Here is a 23155-nt window from a genome sequence, read left to right as displayed (position 1 = left end):
AAATTGAGTTTCAATTTAAAACTCGATTTTTGGACAATCGAGTTATAGCAAATTGAAAATTTAAAAAAAAAAAAATTCTGGAACTCAAGTTCCTTGAAAAAATTCAAGTGAAACTTGAGTTCCATGAACTCGAGTACTTTACATGGAACTCGAGTTCGTGGAACTCGAGTTCCAAAAAAAAAATTCTAAGTCCACATTCGCTATAACTTGATGTTCCAAAAATCGAGTTATACATTTAAAATTCGATTTTTAGAAAATCGAGTTTCAAAATAATGGCATTTCTCTAATTAGTTTCAAACATAGAGTATTTTTTTGGATATTTTAAAAAGGAAGGGCAAAAGCCCATTTTCTCCGTAAATACAATAATTGTAGAGATGTTGATGCATTAAGTTGTGTAGTGTATCAACTTAGCACATAAATTTCCCCTCAAAAAAAAAATTGGCACATAAATATTTATAACTTACAAAACTAATTGCTATTACGTTTCTATTTGGAGCAAAAAAATATAAAAAATAAAAACCCCAAAATTGCTATTACGTTTTTTGTTGCTGGCTAGTTTCCAATTTGTGACAACAAAGGCATATATCACGAAGCACATTCTTTTCTCTCTTTCTTTTATTCTTTCGACTACCTTCCTTCAAGCTAGCCACTTCATGTTGACAGCCTTTATAACCAGACTGTGTTCCTCAAGAGCCACTAGAACTGGCAGACCACCAATTATTCCACGAGCCATGGCTAGCATGAGCTCCCTAATAAGAGACTCAAATTCCATTCGATCAATCAACCCTTTTTCATCCTTATCAAACCTCTTGAAAATTACTTCATAGAGATCATTGATCTCTTCCTCTTGGTTCGTATTGTTTTCCAATGACAAAAGCTTATTAAGACCCCCATAAAGCAATTCTCTTGAAAGCATACCATTACCGTCAATACCTAGCATCTCAAAACATTCATTGATGCAATTGTTGAACTTCTTTGTGTCTTGGATGAGTCCCATTACCGTGGAGCTATTAACCATGGTTACACTCATTTTGAAAGAAGAAAATTGGTCTCAGTGGTTGTAACTTGTAATCTGTTATGGATGAATAAAAAGCTATGTCGGTGATGTCATAGGTTGTTCTAAATTTTTTTTTTCCCTTCAGACGTAACCAAGTTTGGACATGACCAAATTTGGCTTGTGACTGTAAACTAGCGGGCCTAATTTCGGCTGGTTGGAGGGTGGCTTGTTGTTGAAATAGTTAGTCAATACCTCAAGCATTTGTAGGCTCTTATCAGGCCAAGTGAAATTTTGGTAAGATCTAAATTTGGAAATTTAAAATTTAATTCATACACAACATTATAAATTATGGACTAGGAAAACAAAACATAACACAAGATGTTTCTATTAGAAATATTAGGAGATGTCAGTTGAGCTAAGGCTCTATCGAATCCCCTAAACCCCAAACCATTGAAAACATAAAATAAAATGAATTATCAATATACCATTACCATATATCCACTGAGGAGATTGAAAATTTTGGGACTTAATGGTAGTTTTGATTCGTTAAAAAGTGAAGGCTTAGGATTCAATTAATTATGGGTGTAGGGTTTGTTGGATAAGGTTGTCTTAAGAATGAAGAAACATTATAGAAGAGATTGTCTTAGAAGCTTGTTTTAAGCCCAAATTGACTAGAAAGGCCTATAGAATTACATTATACCAGGCAATGGCCCAAGAAATGCACAACTTTGGTATAGTTTTTTGCTCCAAAATAATTTATAGGATGCACTCAATGCAGATCTATGCAATTTTTGGGTGAGTAATGCTAGGGACATTCTCTTTCTCGTATCCAAATTCACATCCATCTTATGTGTCAACTCGAAATTGAATTTTAACTTTTTCAAGTGGGTCCACTACTTTTCTCACTTGTTTGAAAAATTCTAGCAGACAACTTTTGCTACAATTTTAATGTAGTTGCTTGTGAGTGGAGAAAAAAAAGTATTTATGAATAGCTTTTAGCCTTTTGTCCAAAAGAAAAAATGACAAAGAGATGATGTAGCGAGAGAAAAGAAGAAAAAGGAGATTTCATGATAGAGAAGATAAGGGAGAGAGATAAAAGATAAAAGAAATTGTGTCTTCCTTTTTTTGAAGTTTGCAAATTAATTCAAAATATGAGCATACCCAAGAAATTTGTGTCCACTTTCCTCCTTGGTCCCATGTTTGAAAATGAATCATAATGGTAAGTGACTTTCCAATAATTTGACACATCCTAAGAGTTAGATTCAATGTATTATGCATTGGACCCGTTTAGATGTAAACACGTAGCAATAATTTAACACTTGTTAGATCACAAGCATTAGGGGGTGCAAAACCCCCCAAGTTGCTATGTTACAACTAGATTCACTCAAAACTCACTTCATCCGGGTATGTAGATGTAAAAAAATTTGTCACTTTGCTACAATAAATTGGCATATTTGCAACTTATTGTAATTGGGTGATAAACTTAAATTTTATTATTTTAAGTGATGTGTGGGTTTGTTGGAGACAAGGAGATAAAAAGGTAGAGGAGAAAGAGAGAGAAATTAAATTTTTGTATATATTATTTGTTGGTATGTTTTATATTATTTTAATGCATTGTATGTAAAAATAGAATCTAAAATGTTGGGTGAGTTGTAAAATGAAATGATAAAATAGATAAGATAAGTTTTAAGAATGTAAAATAAACACTTTTTTGTATTCTCAGATACTAGTGCTCTTAAGAACTCGACTCTATCCGTGGTATTCACAATTTCATGTTTTGTGCAGGGATCTATGCATATAGCTCAAGTCTCAAGGCTATATGGTCAAGAATCCTGTATAAAAATAATAATAATAATAATAATAATTACGTAGCGTATACAAACGTACGAAATTATAAAGTTTGGCCCTCCAAAATTCTACCTAACCCCCCATGACCCTAAATCTTTTTCTCTCCCTCAACATAATTCATGGCCTTGTAATGAAACAAAATTTAGTCCAAATAACACAGTAAAATTTTAAAATTTAACCAAAATACTCCAACAAAAATTAACCACCAAGCACATCCTAGGCCTTTCAAAAATTTACATACAAAAAAAGCATTTTATCAAACCAGATTACAGATGAATTTCTTCTTAAAAAAATTACAGATGTATTGATTTAAAAGAAGAAGAAAAAAAAAAAAAAAACTGGACTCTAGTACCCCCACTGCAAAAACATTCTTAATGTACCACCACTGCACCGGATCTGGATCCTCTCCATTTCCCTTTGAAATGGAGAGGATCCAGTACACGGTGAGGATTTGAAATGGAGAGTATCAATGGTCCAAAACGTGCCACATCATTTAAAATGTTAACACATACTTAACTCAACAAATCCAACTCTGATTAAACCAAGGTTAATAACCGGACCCCCTTTCTCTCACCAACCTCTTCACTCCTCAGTCCACTCCTCTGTTCTCTACTTCACTCTAAATTTCAAAATTTTTAAAAAATCCCATTGTTGTTTCTGCCGCTACCACTCTCACGCCAGACCACCATCATCGCATGGAACAAGTCTCAAACCAGTCACCATTTCGCCACCCACCAGCCACCGTTGCGGTCTTTCTCTCCCCCAACGATCTATCAACTTCTGCTACGCCTTCACCCGCTCCACTGCCTAGTATCTCCAAACTGCATCGCCGGCACAATCACTTCCCAGTAAGTTCTTTCTCTCTGACTTTTCATAAATATTGGGAACACGAAAAAAAATAAATTGATATTGCAATTTTTCTTTTATTTATTTTAGTTGGTTCTGAGTTTAGGGATTGAAATCAGATAGTGGGTCTTTTGGCTGTAAGATTTATGGGTCTTTTGGTTCTGAGTTTAATCTGGGTCTTGTTTTTTTTATAAAGTTGTGATTTTTTTTTTTTTTTAATTTCTTCATTTTCATGGTGTTGATTTGTACTAAGAACCAAGAAATTGTTGATGGGTATATTGTTTTACCCTATTATGGGTTAGGTTTTTTATTTTTATTTTTATTTTTAGTTTCACTTGTTGGTTTTTCTATTTGATGAAATTGATGTCCTCCCAAATCAGAAGCCTTAAACTTGATTTTCCCAATACTCAACTCCTCTGATGTAGAGTACTGTGGCTGGTGTTGAACTAATCTTTGCAATATTCCATTACCGATACCCTGAAAAAGACAAAAGAATGTCAAGCCAGTGGTAATCAAACTAAACAAATCCCAACCCACCATTTGTTTGCTTAGAATTATCATATAAAAAAAAAAAACCGATCTCTCAGTCGTTTTGTGTTATTGTGGTTCTCTAAAATTATAAATCTCATGTAAACTAATACTAATAACCATTTTTAATCAGACAATTCGATTTCTTCATTTTTTTTTTCCCAATGCTTTTCCTAATTTTCCTATGTATTCCAAGAAACCAAGCAGAGGTTTGAACACATAGCACCTTAACATGTAGTCTTGCTTAAAGATGATTCCAGTCTATTTGAGCACATAGCACCTAACACATAATCACACCTCAAATTTCAAAGTTCAAACTCTCTCTCTCACCAGCCCATCTGAAATTTCAAAGTTCAAACTCTCATCTCCAAGGATTTTCTCTCCATCCCACGGTCCTCACCGTCGCCGGTGCTACCAGCCATCATGCTATTCTTCTCTCACCAGCCCATCTGGAAAATTGGGTTTCCTGCCTAATCACCTTCATGCACTCCAACTGTTTGAAAAATTGCCTCTGAAAAAATTCGCACACACAAAAATGATACCAAAGCCAATTCGCCCGCTGGCCACTGTAGCCGCTGTCATCACCGGTGGACTAATAACTCTCAACCTTGCTTCCACCGCCACTATCAAAGTGATTCGTTTCGCCAGCGAAGCGAAACGGGTAAACTCAAAAGCCAAACCATCTCTGGCTCCCAAACTTTTTTTTTTTCTCTCTTTTTCTCTTTTGCTAGTCTTTTTGCTTCTGAGTTTGATTTTCTTGGTGGGTTTTTTGTGCAGAGAAAGGTGGCGTTGCCTTGTGGGGTGGGGTTTGCAGAGGAAAAGGGTTTTATAAATGCAAACTGTGCAATGGAAATGCCACCATAGAGTGGTCGCCTATGTATGACCCTGTAGCTATCAATCCTTGCCTTTGCCCCACTTGCGAGGGAAACAGGTTGCTCTTTGATTATTTATTATTATTTATTTATTTGTTGGAGCTCTATTTCAAGTGCTTGGTCTACAATTTTTCTTTTGTGCTTTGTTTGGTTGCGGAGAAAACAATTTCCTTTCTGCTCTTTTATAAGTTGAACTGTAGGAAAAATGCATTGAACAGATTTGGGTAGTTTTTTTTACTGTGAGCAATGTACACAGAAAACAACTATGCAGAAAGTGATTAACTAAGCAGAAAGTGATTAAAAGAAAGTGTAAAAGAAGATTAGGCATATCAAAATCTACTGGTGATTAGAATAATTCATTATTACAAAACTTGCATCAATGTGAAGTTCTAAATTTATACAGCACTTTAATGTGTTCATTTGCAGTTAGATGGCATTAGATTTGATGATTGAGTCTCCATTGGAGACCTCTCAAAGTTGAAAAGGTAGATTTTGTTGTGCACAGGTAATGTAGCATTAGTGGAATGCTTACCTTTTGTACTTGTTGGTTGTGATCTTGCTAGTAGTAATCTGGGTTGGTTTTGATGTAGCTTGTTGGAAAGCTACAGTAAGAGCTAAAGACCATGGGCGTGATTCTTGTTGCAGTGATACTAGGCAATTTGACATTGATAATAAACAAAAGGTACTAAAGACAGATGCAATTTGACAATGGTAGTAAACAATAGGTACTAAAGACTGATTCCTTTCAGTGTGTCATTAAATATTCATAATATGCATTGGTTTACAACATTTTTGTGGTAATGTGCTCTCAATTTGTAGTAATACTTGAAATTGATAGCACTTAAACCTTGTAATGTAGGTTTGATAGTTCATGTACAGGCAAAATTGGTTTTTTCTTTGCTAAGTTCAGTGTATTCATTGGCTAGCTATGCTAGCTCTTGATATAAATCCCCCCCTCCAAGTCTGTTCATCATCTTAATGGTAATATTCTCATTTTTCTTAACATTGTATCAACTTTTCAATATTATCTTCTATGTAGTCCGAATTTGAAAGAATTATTGCACTGAGTCACAATACTAAAGGTTGCTAATTTGTGATATCCACCATGCAGGTGATTTCTTGGATGCAATTGAGTGCTAAACCTGTTTTTTCTGAATTGGTGGCTCAATATTCTCAGCATGGTTACGTAAAGGCTGGCACTGACGGGCTACCATAGTCAAGCCACTTGAGATTGATGAAGAATATGATCTTGAAGCAAACACATTTTTTTTCCTCTTTTCTTAGTGGAAATTATATATTCTACTAGGGGAAAAATTGGTCTTGTAATTGAAGTCTATTTCAATAGAACTCTTGTTTTCTTGTTATTTGGCCTTGTAATCAAAGTATACATTTCAATGGAATTTGTACTCTTTTGGAACAATCATTTATTTATTTTTTATATGCTTGTTTTAATATTGCATTTGTCACTAAATTGGTTACTCAATTATCTGCTATCTATTGATTTTGATAAATAAAAAGTTTCAAGAGAAGTCTCTTATCATCCTTTTTATGAAATCAAAACTACCATAATTGGCTAATGGCTTGGTAACATTTCAAAAGATAACTCATAAAAATCATTATAGATATTGAAATATCAAGAAAAGAAGAATTGCATTTTATTACATTCTCTTTGGTTTGTACTATAAATCATTGTAATGGTTTTTGTATACATAAACGAGGACACTCAAGTGTCAAAATTGGATAAGACAACATAATACTCAAGCAAGTCTTTTTTGTCACAACACATGTTTCAAAGTAAAAAGAAGTTCACTCATATCAAGTCTAAAACTTTAATAAAACTGAAAATTAGTCTTGCTAACGTCAAGATATCAATCCATAATGAATGCTTCAAAACCTTTTCTGGCAATATAGCTTGGCTGGATCTCTATACTCTATCATCCTGTAACGTTGAAAAACAAATTTCAATCAATACAGTAACATCTTAGAAGACCAATCCTCAATTTACTTGCAAAAATCTTATATGATTCATTGGTTTCAAGTGAAATAGACCAACAATTTGACTGGAACTTGAAACATAATTGCTATATATAAGCACTATTCTAATGCCCCACACAACTGACAACCCAAACCTTTTGAAATCAGAACAGCCCTTATTTAAAGCTTGGCTAAAAACATGTTGCAAATACCATGACAAAGGCAACCCAATAGAAGAAAAACCACATCTACCATAATTCAATAATTTATCTATAATTTACTGCAATTAGAGAAAAAGTTAGCCTAGCTGCTGTATACTTGAACAGATGCACCCCATCAGGTAGTTGCAACTTGAACCAACCAAGTGATATAAGAATACTGCCAACTCATGCTCAAATTTGTAGTGGCACCTGAAGAAACTAAGACAATGCATATCTCTACAGTATTAACATCTGAAGAACTAAGGAGGCAATATTAACATGATAAATTCTAATATTAGATAGAAAAATATTCTATTTGCCAACAAATGGTATTTTCACAAACTTCACAATATCAGGTAGTTGAACAGGAATAATAGAAGAAACAGCCTTGTCTATGAGCACATCCTTGGCAAAATCAAGACCAAGTATGACACTTGCACACATATGAAGCCTTCCTCGTCAGATTGAATTTGGGTGTTATTAGGAGTTAGTAGAAATGATAGAACTATTAACAAATTAATGGGTGAAATTAATAAGAAAAACTCAGAAGACAAGTTTTCAAAGGAAAACCAAGAACCCAAAAACTCAAATTACAGCGATCTTCTCTTGAAGAAACTATAAGAGCAACACGAAGAAAATAAAAAAATAAAAAAAATCTAATTGGTATTACTTGGCTCAATGACATCAACTACGGACTAAAATTCTTCATTTTTTCCATCCTAACCCACACCATCAAATAGAAAAACCAACAAGTGAAACTTAACAAAAATAAATAAATAAAAAACCTAACCCAAAATAGGGTAAAACAATATACCCATCAACAATTTATTGGTTCTTAGTACAAATCTACACCATGAAAATGAAGAAATTAAAAAAAAAAAAAAAATCACAACTTTATAAAAAAACAAGACCCAGAATAAAAGAACCCATAAATCTTACAGCCAAAAGACCCACTATCTGATTTCAATCCCTAGACTCAGAACCAACTAAAATAAATAAAAGAAAAATTGCAATATCAATTTATTTTTTTTCGTGTTCCCAATATTTATGAAAAGTCAGAGAGAAAGAACTTACTGGGAAGTGATTGTGCCAGCGATACAGTTTGGAGATGCTAGGCAGTGGAGCAGGTGAAGGCGTAGTAGAAGTTGATAGATCGTTGGGGGAGAGAAAGACCGCAACGGTGGCGAAATGGTGACTGGTTTGAGACTTGTTCCATGCGATGGTGGTGGTCTGGCGTGAGAGTGGTAGCGGCAGAAACAACAATGGGATTTTTTAAAAATTTTGAAATTTAGAGAGAAGTAGAGAACAGAGGAGTGGACTGAGGAGTGAAGAGGCTGGTGAGAGAAAAGGGGTCCGGTTATTAACCTTGGTTTAATCAGAGTTGAATTTGTTGAGTTAAGCGTGTGTTAACATTTTAAAAAATGTGGCACGTTTTGGACCATTGATACTCTCCATTCCAAATCCTCACCGTGTACTGGAGCCTCTCCATTTCAAAGGGAAATGGAGCGGATCCGGATCCATCCTTAATAGTTATCTATGACTTTTACTGTGGTATCATCTTCTCTATTTCCAACATTTAACTCTCTTTTTTCTTTTTCTTTTTTAATTTTGAAATTATTGTAAGTATGACTTCCAACTACTATCACTTTTACATCATCAATAACGTGTTAATCATGCTACTTTTCAAACCTTTTTAGCTATGTATGACTTTCACCTATGTCTCATCTCTCTAATGATATTTATAATTTAATTATAAAATAGGATTATGGAAAAAAAAAAAAAAAAACATATACCTTTTCAAATAGAGAATTCTCTCAATTTCACAATTAAAATTTTATTTACACTATTTAATAGTGTCCTCTTTTTTTTTCTTTTTTTTTTTTTTTTTTTTTCTTTTTTTTTTTTATAATATAATCTATACTACTAATAAAAGGATTCTCTATTTGAGTTTCATCATTTTACGCACCAAAATATCCTCACACAAAATCTAAAGTCACATACCCATTTAATTTTATTTGCTATAAATGACAGCAAAAATGTTAAAAGCACAATTTGGCATTATTTAAACCAACCAAGACTTTGTAACCATGTTCATCTCACTAAATGTTAGAATTCAAATCCGCTCAATTATCCTATTCAAATTCTCAATTTGAAAAGTTTGTTTCCTATTTGAATTCAAATACTCTCAATTATCCTATAAAAAATTATTTTTTTAAGAAATTATTATTTTTTTTCATAGGAAGACTATAACTTTCATTAATTAATAAAAGACATTACATCATGATGAAGAACTTGTTCTAAAAAACAAGAGTTCTCTTCCATCCAAACAAAAAAATCAACAATGCCACAAGCATGTTTAGCTAAAAGATGAGCATTTGTATTCCCTTTGCGTCACACATGAGAAAACCTTACATTGCGAACCTCATGACAAGAGTCAAGAATCCCATACACTATAGTAGCCTCCAAAGCTACTGAAGGAGATAATCCAGCAAGAGCCCGATGAACAATAACTCTAAAATAAAATCCTGAACAGTTTCTAACGGTTTTCTTCATGCATGCCTCTCACTAACTCACGTTTAAATGATTAACACAATCTTAACTTTTAAATTTAAAAAGATTAAAAAAAAAAAACTGAACACTTCTACGTACAAAATATCCCTTTGTAAAAAATTGACAGAGAAAAAAAAAAAAAAAAAGCAACAAAAGACCAGAAAACTGTACAAAGAATGCATGTTAATCTTCAACACTCACATGAAAAAGACAATGAAAAAGGTTTTTTTTTTTTTTTTTTCTCACTTAATTTTTTTAGTTAACTAAACACAAACAAGTTTGTTTATATACTGCTATTGTTTGCTTCAATTTTTATTTACTTACCAATTTTTCAACCTTAGATATCCGTGCCAAACAGCTTATTTTTCATCATTGGAGATTATTTGAATGGTTTCAGTTCCTTTTGGTGGTTTGATTCTAATTTTACATTTATGCTAAGTTTAATCAAATTATGCAACATGGTTTGCATTTATACAGTCTAACCGTTCAATTTTATCATTTATTTGATAATCTTTAGTTTTTTTTTTTTTTTTCCTTTTATTTTCAGGAAAATTATGACACTAAAGCACAAAAAAAGAGTCTTGTCATATGCACTTTAATAGCTTACGAGGCTAATTATAGTCTTCCTATAAAGTACATGTAATGAGGCTAGTTATCTAATAGCTTACTATTAAGTATGACATCATAATTTTTATTATATTTTTATAAACTATCATTTAAAATCTATACATATATATATATATATATATATATATATATAAAAGCAAAGACACAAAGTGTTGATGTGGTGTGGTTGAGGATATTTTTATTTTTATTTATCAAAATGATATTTACATTTTTTTTAGTAGGCATCTATACTAGTCACAATATCATACAATTTTTTAATTTGTAAACACAAATAGTATGATCAAATTATTAACCACTGTCACTGTCTTTATAATTTGTTTATAAAATAGAATACTAAATATTACAAAATTTTAAAAGTAAAATTAATGAAATATATGTTTCTAATATTTAAGGGGAAATTACAGTAAACCAAACTGTAGTTTGGTCTGAAATCACTTTGCCTACCTGTGGTTTAAAAAATATCATTTTACCTACCTGAGATTTGCTCCATTTGTCTTCTATAACCAACCTTTGTTAAAAAGAGGAGTAAATATGTATTTTTGTTTCCTTTTTATATCTCTCTCCTCTCAAACAAAAAAAACATACAAATATCCGCTACAACCTCCCTATCTTCATCAATAGGACCAGCTGAATTACAATCCGCTACAATCTCCCTTTCAAAACCACCTTCGCCATCATCATCAAGAAGAAAAGGCATGATGTTTATAGTAATAGATCTGCCACGCACAAGCCATGCATAAATATGATAACTAATATGTATCAAGTATAAACCAAAACTAAACTACTCACTTTTTTGAAATCTCCAGCTTAATTTTGATTTTCTATAACATCAAATTATGGTGATATTGCCACTGTGTCAAAGTGTGGAGATGCTCATTATTCTGATTTTTGGGTTTAGTTTTAGTTTTTGGTTGATTTGGTGGGTAAGAAGTTTTGTAGATTCAAGGTTTTGAATATATCATGTGAAAGTATTTGTGTTTTGATATAGAACTTTGGGTGGAAGATGTGCTAGAATGAATATGTAGTTAAAAATCTGAATATGTGGTTGAATGTGTTTGACAAATTTCTTATTTTGATAGGAGTTTTGGATGATTTTTTTTTTTTTTTCAATTTCTTACCAAAAACACTTTTTGATCCTGTTTTATCTTATCTTTGTATTTTTTTTTAAAAAAAAAAATTGAGAAGAAAAAGAAAACAAAAATATATACTCACCTCTCTTTTTAGAGAAAGTCTAGTGCCACAACCACAATGCACAACTTATGCCACAACTCGCCACATGGCGAGTTGTGGTTGGTGGAAGGGTGTCCCCACATCACCCTTCCACCAATCACAACTCGCCATGTGGCGAGTTGTGACATAAGTTGTGCATTTTCCTGTGGCACTAGACTTTCTCCTCTTTTTAACTGAGATAGGTTACGACAAACAGACCAAACTTCAAATGGATAATGACATTTTTTAAATGAAAGTGAGTTTACTCAATTCTCCCCGTATTTAATCATGAATAGTAACCATTAAAATCCTGTGCCTCTGCCTCAACATCACCAAATGACAATGGCACTATACCCCTCAATTCTCACACAGACCAATCTATTCTCTCCCGCCAAACCAAAACCACTGTCTTCAACCTCAAAGCCTCTTTTCCTGCGCACCCCCTGCCTTATCCTACGCCTTCATTCCCCAACCCCTTCTTCCTCCACATTCTCTGCAAAGCCCATCTCCCAAATCTCCCTCACAACCTCTCTAAGAGCCTCATCTCCCCAGAAGTACGTGTACCCTGACCCCATTCCCGAATTTGCAGAAGCTGTAAGTACTCATATATCTTTTAGGGTCTGTGTCAATGTCAGTGACTGTGAGTTTATCTATAGGCACGTGAGTTTTCTTGGCTTACCAATTTCACAACTTGCTTATTTGTGCGACTGTATAGAGTGTGAAAATGGGTATATATAGTATATATTCAGGGTCTGTGTCTGTGACTTGTGAGTGTATATATATGCATGTTTTTTGTAATTTCTATATTGTGTTGTATGTTTATTTACTTATGTAGGAGATACGAAAGTTCAGGGCTGAGGTTCTGAGGAAGCTTTTGAAGGATAAAGACACATTCGGGGAAGAACTTGATGCGGTTGTAGATGTTTGTGCAGAGGTATTTTTTTTTTTTTTTTTTTACTTTGTACACCAAATGTTTGTTCAGGTGAATGTTGTTAGTGGGTGTGGGTTATTTTAAGCATTCAATTCATTGTGGAATTTTCTTTTTGGGAGAAATAAATGTCATTAATTGGTGCCGAATTAATCAGCTGCATTGATATTATGTAGGACCATGTTTTTAGCCAGCTGATTTAGCCACTCATGAATCAAGTATTACGCGAGCACTAACTACTCGAGAAAATGTCTGAGTCAAGGATGTCGTAAATAAAAGATTTTGTCTTGACTGATTAACTTATAGGAATTTCTCTTAGAAGCTTGTCTAGTGGCGTTGACCAAGATGGGAACATGTACTTGTGTACTTACATAATAATTCATAAATCCCTTACTCATGATTTTACTTAAAAAGGAAGACTCTTGACCATCACCTATAGCTGATGTCCTAACATAAATTGAATCATGCACTAGTGTTAAGATAATACCCTTAATTGGCCAATGAGTTCTGGCTCAAATGACATTTTTTCCCTTTGTGAGCATAAGATGGAGGGTGAGGTCATGAATTTAAGAAATACCAGTATGTGTAACTTACCAATCTAAGAAGAAGAATATTTGTAACATGATATGTGGTTCTAGAATTGACAATATTTGTAACTTGGAACGGTTTGGATGATCCTCACTGAACCTAATTTAAATATACCTTGATTAATTTGAATGAAACCACTTGTTAGTGAAATCATCTATTCAGCTGAGCTGGGGAATATCAAGTTACCAAACAGTGCTACTGGTGGCATATTGCCTCTAAGTTTCTTCTTTTGCTTCTCCTCTATTATAACTTTTTCTTTTTTTGTTTTCAAAAAAATTCATTTGCCACATTTAAACCTAGTCACCAGCTGAGACTTCCCAAACTCTGATTCTAAGCATGTGCAAAGAGGTGTTGTTAACTAGCTAGATTTATTTGAAAATTTGGAGAAGCCATTGGTGTACTTTGGAACAGCAATAATGTTGACAACTAGGAAGTGGTAAAGACTGTCAGTTGATGGCTTAAATTAGCAGATCCATAAGCAATGTACCTGCACAATATGGGATTAAATTCCGTAGAATGCCTAGTTGACTTTGTTTAGGTTCTGTATTCCAATTCTATTATGTGTGTGGCACTTCTTCTTTACCCTAAGGGACTTCACACTTCTATTTATTGATGCATCCAGATAGAAAAGCAGTGGTGGAGTGTGTAGTGGCCTTTAGTTATTTGTTCATAGAAGAGCCACAATTTTTATATATGTAAGAGAGAGCTCTTTGGGTGTCTTTGAGGTTTGCATTTTGTGAGAGTGCTTCAACACTACCTTTGTAATCTCCATCTTTGTTAGTGAAATTTTCTCCTCATTGCCGCCTATGGATGCAGATGTAAGGCTGAACCACATAAATTCTTGTTGTTCTTCTCTTGTGTGTGTGGTTGTGTCTACTTTTCTTTGTTTCTATTATTTGTGTGTGATATCTTTCATAAGCCCATCAATCTAGTGTGGGAGTGCTTTCCAGAGGCTCTTTCGCACAAAAAATTAGTATCAAAGCTAAGTTTCACTGTCTAGGTGTTTGGATTTGCTCTCTTTGAAGATTTTGCTGATTGGTTTGTGGATTTGAGTATTGGGAAGAAAATTAGAAAAATGTTAGGTAAGTCCTATACAAAACCTTCGGCAATAAGGATTACTGTCTCTAATGCCTAAATTTTAAGGTAGAGAAATTTGATGGAATGACCAATTTCAACATGTGGCAATGCAAAGTTATGGATGCCTTGATCTAGAAAGAGTTGGATATTGCTTTGAAAGACAAAACTACAGAGATGCTAGAGAAAGATTGGGAGAGGATCAATAGACAGGTTTGTGGCACCATCCGATTGTGTGTGACCAAGGATCAAAAGCATTTTTTTACGAGGGACACAAGGGCTAAGAAGCTATGGAGAAAATTGGAGGACACGTACATGACCAAGGGTGTAGAGAATTGGTTATATATAAAGAAAAGACTCTTCTGTTTCTAGTATCATGAATTTATTTCTATGTAAGAACATGTTAACTAGAATTTCATCATCAACAATGTGGTTTTAGCACTATGTGGAGGAAGTGGATTTTCTCATGCATTTCCATTATCTGTTTCTCAATTTTAGTAATTGGTATCCCGAGTGGGTTCTTCCACAGCTTTCGGGGCCTAAGACTGGGTGGTTTGTTATCTCTGTTGTTATTTATAATTGTTATGGTGGCATTGAGTAGGTTGATGGAGAAGGAAGTTGGTGGGGATTATATTTTGGGCTTTAAAATTGGAATTCAATTGATACTATGCTCATGATTTCACATATACTTTTTGCAAATGATACATTAACTGTCTGTGGGGCTGACCTAGACAAGATATAGCACTTGAAAGGCATTTTTGTGTGATTTCAGGCTTATTTCTGGATTAAACATAAACCTGGGTAAATAAGAATTGGTTTCGGTAGGTCATGTGCCAAATCTAGTGGCACTAGTTGACATCTTTCCATGTAAAGTGTCGTCACTAATGCTGACATACTTGGGCCTTCCCTTTATAGAATCCTTTTGGAAAAAAGAAAATGGAGAAATGCCCGGTTGATTGGAAAACAATGCATCTTTCCAAAAGTGGTAGAGTTACACTAATTAAGAGCACTTTATCCACCACCAACCTTTTACCTATCTCTATTTCCGATCCTCATGGAAGTTACTAATGGGTTTCTTATTGGGTTGTTGTGAAAAATTGGTTTAAGCAAGAATAAAGAAGAGAGAAATCAACACAAAGATTTTATGTGGTTTGGTAGTGTGGCTACATCCACATGAGCAAGTGGCTATCAATCTACTATTTAAGAAATTAGGGTTACAACCTTGTTTATATATAGCATAACCCTACCTGGTGCAAATCCCTAAAATACCCTTGATTTTACTGTACTGTACCATATACTCGACCTGCAAACCAAGTTTAATGAAAAGTTCACAGCCTTATGTGCTTCGATCTGCTCTGCTTTCCTGCATCCATACGGCCTTTGGGCTAGGGCCCGAAAACAAATATGAGCCAACTCCAACAAGGGAGGAATTGAAGATGAGTTCAAGTTTCCTTTGGTTAACTGGAATTTGGGTACTTATTCAAAGTGGAGGATTGGCTATCATGAATTTAGTCTTGTTCAATCAAGCATTATTGGAGGAAATGGCTTCGGAAGTACACAATTGAGAGAGAGGCTTAATGGATATAGGGTGGTTGGTGCTCAAATAGGGTGAACCGATGGAAGTACATAAGGACAAGTTGGGAATTATTTATTTGGTTCACTAGTTTAAAATTGGGTGATGTTTCTTGCATAAATTTCTAGTATGACCAGCCATTGAAGGAGAGGTTGCCATAACTATTTCATATTGCACATGATAAGAAAGCATCAATCACCAATCATTTGATTTTTTTTCTTGGAGTGCCTGTCATTAAAACATTAATTTTTTGCTAGATCAATCCAGGATTGGGAGATGAAATCTGCCATATGGGGCAGATACTCTGTGTTCGACTCCATCTTCCAGGAATTTCTTCAAAGTCAAACCCTATTACAAAATGCTACATCCTTCAAAACGATAGTCTTTTACTTGGAAAAGTCTAGGGAAGCCTAAAGTCTCAACCAAGGTAGCCTTCTTTCTATGGACAACAACTTTGGGAAAAATCCTTACTGTTAATAGCCTCAAGAAGTGGTGACTAATTTTTATAGACTAGTGTTGTACGTATAAGTTGGCAGAAAAAACTACGTGCCACCTACTCCTTCATTTCCTTGTTGTTCAGCAGCTCGGGAGCTTTGGAATCTGGTTTTCTTTTTTTGCAGTTCACTGGGTTATGCTGAAAGGAGTTGCAGAGCTTTTAACAAGTTGACAAGGCAGGTTTGGTAGATGCAGCAATATAGCAATTTGGAAAGTGATCCTGTATTGTCACATGTGGTGCATTAGGAGAGACAGAAATGCTAGAAAGTTTGTTCAAAATGAAAAAATATGTTATTGTTGTGAACCTTTTATTCCTCATATCATTATTTGAGTGGATGAATGCTTCTAGTCTATTATCTTTTGCCAATATGCCTAAGATGCCTGATAGCTATACTTTCGGTACTTAATGTTGGTGTCCCTTTTGTATACATCTAGTGTACATGAGTTATACCTTTTGCATTTAATCAATGAAATATTTAATTTTTTTTAAAAAAATATATGAAGTTTATGAACATTTGAATGATTATAACTAAATACTAGCAGGTTTGAAAATTTTAGATGTTGAGATCAGTGATATCGAGGATAAATCTCTGTTTTTATTAAACTCAATACTTGATACCAATGATCATTTAATTACTACACTGTTGTGTGGAAAGGATTTGATTGAGTTTGATGATGTGTCTGATGCTTTGACTAATAATGAGTACTGTAAAAAAGATAAGCGTGCCAATAGAGACATAGTCTGTTAGTAGAGGTAAATCTCAATTCAAATAAAAAAGAGCCACTGATAAAGTTGGAAAAGATGAGTGTGCCTATTGTCATGGCAAAGGGAATAGGAAGAAAGATTGTATTGTTTTGGAAAATAAGGACAAAAAGGATTCCAAGGCAAATGTATAACAGGGTAGTGATGATGGTTCTGATTAAGCACTGATTTCTTTATCATTTGTTTGACATTCAAACGTGTAGATTATGAATTTGTATATATCATATGTGTCCCAATAGGAAATGATTTTACAACCTTGATGAGTTGGATGGTGGTTTAATGTACATGGGTAATGATCAAACCTGTGAGCTTTTGGGAATAGGTGAAATCAAGTTGAAATTGCATGATTGAAAATTTGAAAACAGTTTGTTCTTTGACTAAAATTCAGTATGTACTGGACTTGAAGAAGTGTCTCATCTAAGTGGGTATTTTCGGAATTCAATGGCTTCAAGATTATTACGGAGAATGGAACTCTGAAGGTAATATAGGGTGCATTGGCAGTGATGGGGCTCACGTGTCAAAATAACTTTCCTCAAAGGGAGTACATTTACAGGTGGAGCAGCCACAGTTGCTGATAAAATTGGGGAGTTTGCTTCAGGCACTTCTAGAATTTGGGACATGCTGGTAAGAATGCTTTGTAAATTAGATTTTATGCGTTAATTGCTTATAGTTTGCAACTTTGTCTTGCTTTATGGGGAGAAAGCATTTCTCAATAAGCATCTTGTTAGTAACAAAAAAAATAGTGGATTAAGATTTTATACTGATTCTACTTTCAATTTGGTTGGATGCACTATTGAGAAAAAAGTGGATTTTGTATCTTCCTTTCGTCGGTCTCATTCCAGTCACAGAATTCTATTTTATGTTATATGTTATCTCTTATGGCTAGTGGTGAATGCTGGTAATCATCTGCATCTGAATCATAATCTAAATTTTCTAGTCATTGTAGCTTGCTTAAATCAAAATGCTCCGAACCTTGGGACAGTTTTCATGGTACTGATTCAATAAGTAAGAATTTCTTCCCTTTCTATTCTTTTAGGAGGCCTGGCTTTTGAGTGGACTTGAAAATCGTTCAATAATTGACCCCCAAAAGAAATATCTTACTTGACCACAAAATAGCACTGATTTTCCAGACAGATTCCATCAGATTGTTCTAACTTTTTGTGAATGTTTGGCCCTATTATGGCTATGTTTTGACATGCTACCTTTATGCATGATGCTTTAAGCTGAGAGTGAAATATTCAAATTTCAGTTTGATTTTATTTTTGTGCATTAGCTGATGTAATTATTGGGTAATTGCAAACCAGATATTTGGTGAATTTTTGCACAAGGAATATGGAGGACCCGGAACATTATTGGTGGAGCCTTTCACAAATATGCTGGTTGCTCTCAACGAGAAAAGATTACCTGGAGCACCTTTGGCTGCAAGGGCATCCTTGTTATGGGCTCAAAACTATGTTGATCAGGACTGGGAAGTTTGGAACTCAAAACTACTAATTGACTCCTCTTCATAATTTGTATATTTCTAAAAATTAAAATTTTCACGTTATATTAAATTCCTGATCAATTGTCACGAACTCATAGGAAAGGTGGGGGCAAGATCTGTATCCATAACAAAATATTACTTGCAATACAAAGTCAGATTTGTTGCACTTTTTGTAGCCTATACAGATGTCTTATTACTTAAAAATGGTTTGAATTTGGGGCTATGGTTGATGATGTATTTGAAATTTTGCTACCTCCATAAATTTAGTGAATCTTTTTGCTCACATTGGAGGTGCATCTATGTAGAACATCAGGGAATGAAAGTGGCAGTGGATTAACAAACTGCATGTTACAGCTGAATGTTGAAAGCACAAATCATATCGTAGCCTCAGAGATACTCTGTAAAGAGGGGCGCCAAGATTTTGACCTTATCGCAGCAGGATTCATTGGTGTTGTCCTCGTTCTTTGTCTTTCATGTCTCATCGCCTGAAAATTTTTTGGCATGGATAGATGGTAAGTACTCGATGAATGAGAATATGTACTTTTCAAATAAAAGATGAAAACTTTTTGTAGGTGATATCTCTTCTTATCAAGTTGCTGCTCTATTGTGGATAAAAACATGAGCAGAATCTCTGCTTCCCTCTTTGCTCTAATGTTTCATTTTATTAGATTTATAAGCATGAAATAGAAATAGAATGGAGATTATTGAAACCTAGTCACTGATTTGTTATTTTATTAAAATCATTTCTTTGATAATTGAATGACATAACAATATGTTTGATGTTCTTCATCCTTTCAATTACTGGATTGTGTCATTGTGTGTATGCTTTGACAAGAAACATAGATGTTCTATTCTTTTTGACAGCTCATATAAACACAAATAATTCAAGCTGCATAGTAGTGGATACGGCCAATTCACCATTAGAGATTGACACGGTATTAAAAACCCTATCATTTAAGACTACTTGAAAATAAGGCATAACTAATAAAACTTGGATGATAATGGCTGACTGATTGATACCTGGTATGTCTTCTCCTTGTCAGGCTTCCCTTCTTCCTCACAACCCAAACTCGGTTTCTCTGGCTTTGTCTGTGAATTCTCAGCTGTTTCCGACTGCTGCTTCTTCATTTTAGCAGACTTCTTTGCCCGCAACACATTCACAACCTCTGCAACCAGCAATAAACATCAACAACTTTTAATCAAAACAAATACAGATTCTCCAAAACCAAGTCTCACACTTCACCAAAACAGTCCTAACTATTTAAGTTCACCAAGTAAACACAAACCATACCTTGTGTAGTGACAAGCCTATAAGCATGGCCAAGAGTAAGAGTATCATTAGACCTTAGAAGCTTAACACGGGTGAACCTCACGGCGGCCTTCTGCTCCTCCTGATTCCCTTCCTCAGAAACAGGCAAAGGGATGATCAAAGAAACATAGTGACCCGGGTTCATTTTCATCACCTCACTCGCACTTACTGGCCAATACAGCCTATCTATCCTCCCATTTGGGTGTTGTATAACTAAAGCTGCAGCATCTATAGCTTGGCAATTCCCCATCTCTCACTCACTTTTTCTTTCTCTTTCCCTCACAATTGACAGAGAACAAAAAAAAGATGAAGATTGGTTGAAGAAAGATAAGGAAGAAGAGAAAGAAGGAGGTGGAGTAAGCAGTAGTCTCTATCTATACAGCTCCCACACCCCTCTAAACAGATATAGTAGAAACAGGTCTTACTCAGCAGGCCGTCCCCAACTAACAAATACTACTACACATATGTCAATTTATATATATATATAAAAATTGACATTAAACGGCATGATATAATAACATTAAAATGTTCACTCACATTAAATTTTGTTCAATAATATATTGTAATTGAGTATCAAACAATGCATTGGAGTAATATATTTTCACAATGACAATCTTTAGGCACCGGCACTTTCAATGCAGGTGTGAGTGCCACGTGGAGAAAAATGAGAAGGTGATAAATTGGACGTACTTGCTCGGCTGTGTCGACAGGGTCAAGTTTTGGACTAGGAAGAAAAAGATGGCCTTTTAAAAAGGGAGTCGGTTAATGATGCTTTTAGAGCATTTGCTAATTGACCATTTAAAAAAAAAAAAAACTTGAAATTGTTTCACGCTCTTATAATTTAAAAAAAAAAGTCAAAAAAATTAATTATTTTTTTTTCAAAAAAAAACTTGTTAAAATAACTTTTTTTAAACCAATGCTCTTAAAGTGTCCCGTAAACTTTTTCCTTTAAAAAAATCTTAGACATTAACAATGTTACTAAAACAATTTTTTTTGCATTGCCTAACCAAACAAAATGCTAAAACCAAAACCAAAGCGTTCGTGTGAATAAGATTCTTTTTGGGGTGGACAAGGACACACACAGCTCCACCTTATCCGCATTTAACACATAGTTTTGGCACTTGGCTTCTCTCGAAATTGTTGGCCCTTTTTTTCTCTCTCGGTAATTTAACTTTTCACACGTACATGGCCCATCAAACCCACAAAAGTACAATACTTCTATCTCATATGTAAAGGGCAGTAGTATTATTTTGACCGCGACCGAATTGGCTCAAGGGTCAGGTCAACAGTCTTAAATGCTCCATTGAAATTTGAAAATTTTTATGAGCCTTGCACCCTTGGTGGCATTGTCAATATTTTGTCCATGAGAGAAGATAGGGTGAATGTCCTATCACCACACTTGCACAAGGAAGAGAAAAAAGGAAAGGTTAAATTGACTCTTTGGTTCTCCAAACATTGATTTGTTTGGTTTGCTCTCCCATATTTAACACGTTCAATTTTAATTTTAGCCTCTAAAATTTCAAAACGGGAATAATTTGGTCCCCTCTATCTATTTTGCTATTTACATGACTAACACGACGCTAAGGCTTTTAAATTTTTTAGAGGTCAAATAGAACAAGTCATATCTAAGGAACCAAAATCAAATAAATCTCATATTTAAAGGACCAAAATTGAATCAACACTATAATTAAGGGATCAAAATTGAACTTATCACAAATTTTTAGTATTTTTTTTTTTTTTTTTTATTAAAAAAAAAAAAAAAAAAAAAAAAAAAAAAAAACTCCATTTGGTTACAAGATTTAAGAAAAAGAAGAAAAAATTGTTTTGCTTCTTCAAAAGGAGATAAATATCAGGGTGAAGTATCTTGATGTAGGGTTTGACTTACCTCTCATATTTTTTTAATTGAAATTTCTTTTTGTTTTAACGAGAAACTGTCACATCACCCACTAATTAAATGAAAGGTAGAGTTTAAAACTCACTATCACTTGCTATTGTATATTTAAAACAAAAGGACACATCCAGTTAAAAAAGTACTGGAGGTAAGCCAAACTCCGTAACTCTTAATTCCAATGATTTAGGATTCAACTTTGAGAATGTACCCAAAAAAAATGGTTTTTTTTTTTTTTTTTGGGTGTGTATTCACCCCATTCATCATTCATTTTCTATATTTGAAATATTTTACTTACTATACTTAGGGTCCGTTTGGATATAGCTGAAAATTGAAAACTGAAACTGAAAACTGAAAAACACTGTAGCGAAATAATTTTTAAATGTGTAAATAGTATCGTGGGACCCATTTTTAATGAAAAAGTTGCTGAAAAGTGAAATTTGTGGATCCGTAAACAGTACACGATGTGCTGTGATTGGTCAAAAATTTTGAAAAGTCAAAGTTTGTGGCTACTGTTCATTGAACAGTAGCTGCAACACCCAAAACGCTCCAAAACGCGTGAAAAAAAAATAAAATAAAATAAAAAATAAAAAATAAAAAATAAAAAGACAAAACACAAAACACAAACTCAGTTTTTTTCAATCGAATCCAAACGCTCTCTTAGTGGCTAGGCAAATAAAGTACCCACTATCCACGTGCGGAATATTAAACTCTATTATGCACAACTTTTTTAGAAAGGTTCAAAGTCCAATGTGGTTTAAGTAAACTCAAAGTGACATCCTTAGCAAATATTTAAAGATTTTTCCATGGTAAAGCTTTTTCTATTGTATAAGCAACAATAATGATCTGAATTTTGTTTGAATGCCAGGCCCATATAGTATTCATCTTTGTGTTTGTTTGCGGAAAGTGATGCATAGACTAATATCATTGGAACATCGATCTTTGTAATTAAATAAGTACTATTAAGCACTAACACAAATAAATCATCAAAGCCAGCAGCAGCCCAATTTTGATTCTTCTAGGTGCATTTTTGAAGGCAAAGTGGCAAACTCTGACTGAAAAACTCACCAACTCCACAGTCACGGTGTCGGTTTGAGCCCCAGATCATGAAACACAAAGCGTGTGAAGTTCAAGAAATTAGATGCATGATAAATTTATTTAATAAACCATTGTTGGGTTATAAGGAATGATCTGATAGAATTCAGAGATAGATGACAAGCTTCTGAAGATTTTTTTACTCCTGGAAATCTGGTTTGATTACCAAACTATTAGAATCCCAAAGTTTGAAAATTTTCTTCCTAAGATTTAACATGTGGTTAACATATCTGATTTAATGTCAGTCCATGTAAGCCATGTGATGTGTTGGGGATCCTAGTGATACTTATTTAATGAAAAAATGGACT

At 34.1% G+C, this 23155-nt stretch overlaps 3 protein-coding genes and 1 long non-coding RNA gene across 7 annotated transcripts; 2 read left to right on the top strand and 2 right to left on the bottom strand.

Annotated features, from left to right (window-relative positions):
• Nucleotides 1-637: 637 nt before the first annotated feature.
• Nucleotides 638-1018, bottom strand: LOC115981223. The gene has a single exon (XM_031103388.1). It carries the CDS (start codon nucleotides 1016-1018, stop codon nucleotides 638-640), a length of 381 nt encoding a protein of 126 aa, XP_030959248.1.
• Nucleotides 1019-3388: 2370 nt separating this feature from the next.
• LOC115982206 lies at nucleotides 3389-6481 on the top strand. 2 transcript variants are annotated; one of them, XR_004089549.1, is made up of 6 exons: nucleotides 3389-3693; nucleotides 4997-5150; nucleotides 5518-5596; nucleotides 5682-5816; nucleotides 5951-6072; nucleotides 6203-6481. It is a non-coding gene; the product is annotated as an uncharacterized LOC115982206 (long non-coding RNA). The 2 variants fall into 2 exon arrangements; XR_004089550.1 differs by having other exon boundaries at nucleotides 3391-3693; nucleotides 5682-5773.
• Nucleotides 6482-11847: 5366 nt separating this feature from the next.
• LOC115982712 (protein PLASTID REDOX INSENSITIVE 2, chloroplastic-like) lies at nucleotides 11848-18607 on the top strand. Of its 3 annotated transcripts, none has more exons than XM_031105403.1 (4): nucleotides 11848-12245; nucleotides 12487-12585; nucleotides 16082-16241; nucleotides 16435-16662. In XM_031105403.1, exons 1-3 carry the CDS (start codon nucleotides 11988-11990, stop codon nucleotides 16226-16228), a joined length of 504 nt encoding a protein of 167 aa, XP_030961263.1. In that variant the 5' UTR covers nucleotides 11848-11987; the 3' UTR covers nucleotides 16229-16241; nucleotides 16435-16662. The 3 variants fall into 3 exon arrangements, with proteins under 3 accessions (XP_030961263.1, XP_030961262.1, XP_030961261.1); XM_031105402.1 differs by having other exon boundaries at nucleotides 16072-16241; XM_031105401.1 differs by lacking the exons at nucleotides 16082-16241; nucleotides 16435-16662 and adding an exon at nucleotides 18377-18607 and having other exon boundaries at nucleotides 11849-12245.
• Nucleotides 18608-18694: 87 nt separating this feature from the next.
• On the bottom strand, nucleotides 18695-20318 carry LOC115982713. Its single transcript, XM_031105404.1, has 3 exons — nucleotides 19847-20318; nucleotides 19576-19721; nucleotides 18695-19040 (listed from the first exon to the last, which is right to left on the bottom strand). The coding sequence occupies exons 1-3, from the start codon at nucleotides 20112-20114 to the stop codon at nucleotides 18930-18932; spliced, it is 525 nt and encodes a 174-aa protein (XP_030961264.1). The 5' UTR covers nucleotides 20115-20318; the 3' UTR covers nucleotides 18695-18929.
• Nucleotides 20319-23155: the final 2837 nt, after the last annotated feature.

Source organism: Quercus lobata, chromosome 3, assembly GCF_001633185.2.
Source record: "Quercus lobata isolate SW786 chromosome 3, ValleyOak3.0 Primary Assembly, whole genome shotgun sequence".
NCBI classification, from domain to species: Eukaryota; Viridiplantae; Streptophyta; class Magnoliopsida; order Fagales; family Fagaceae; genus Quercus; species Quercus lobata.
Note: the sequence above shows the minus strand (reverse complement) of the source record. Positions and strands in the feature narration are given on the sequence as shown.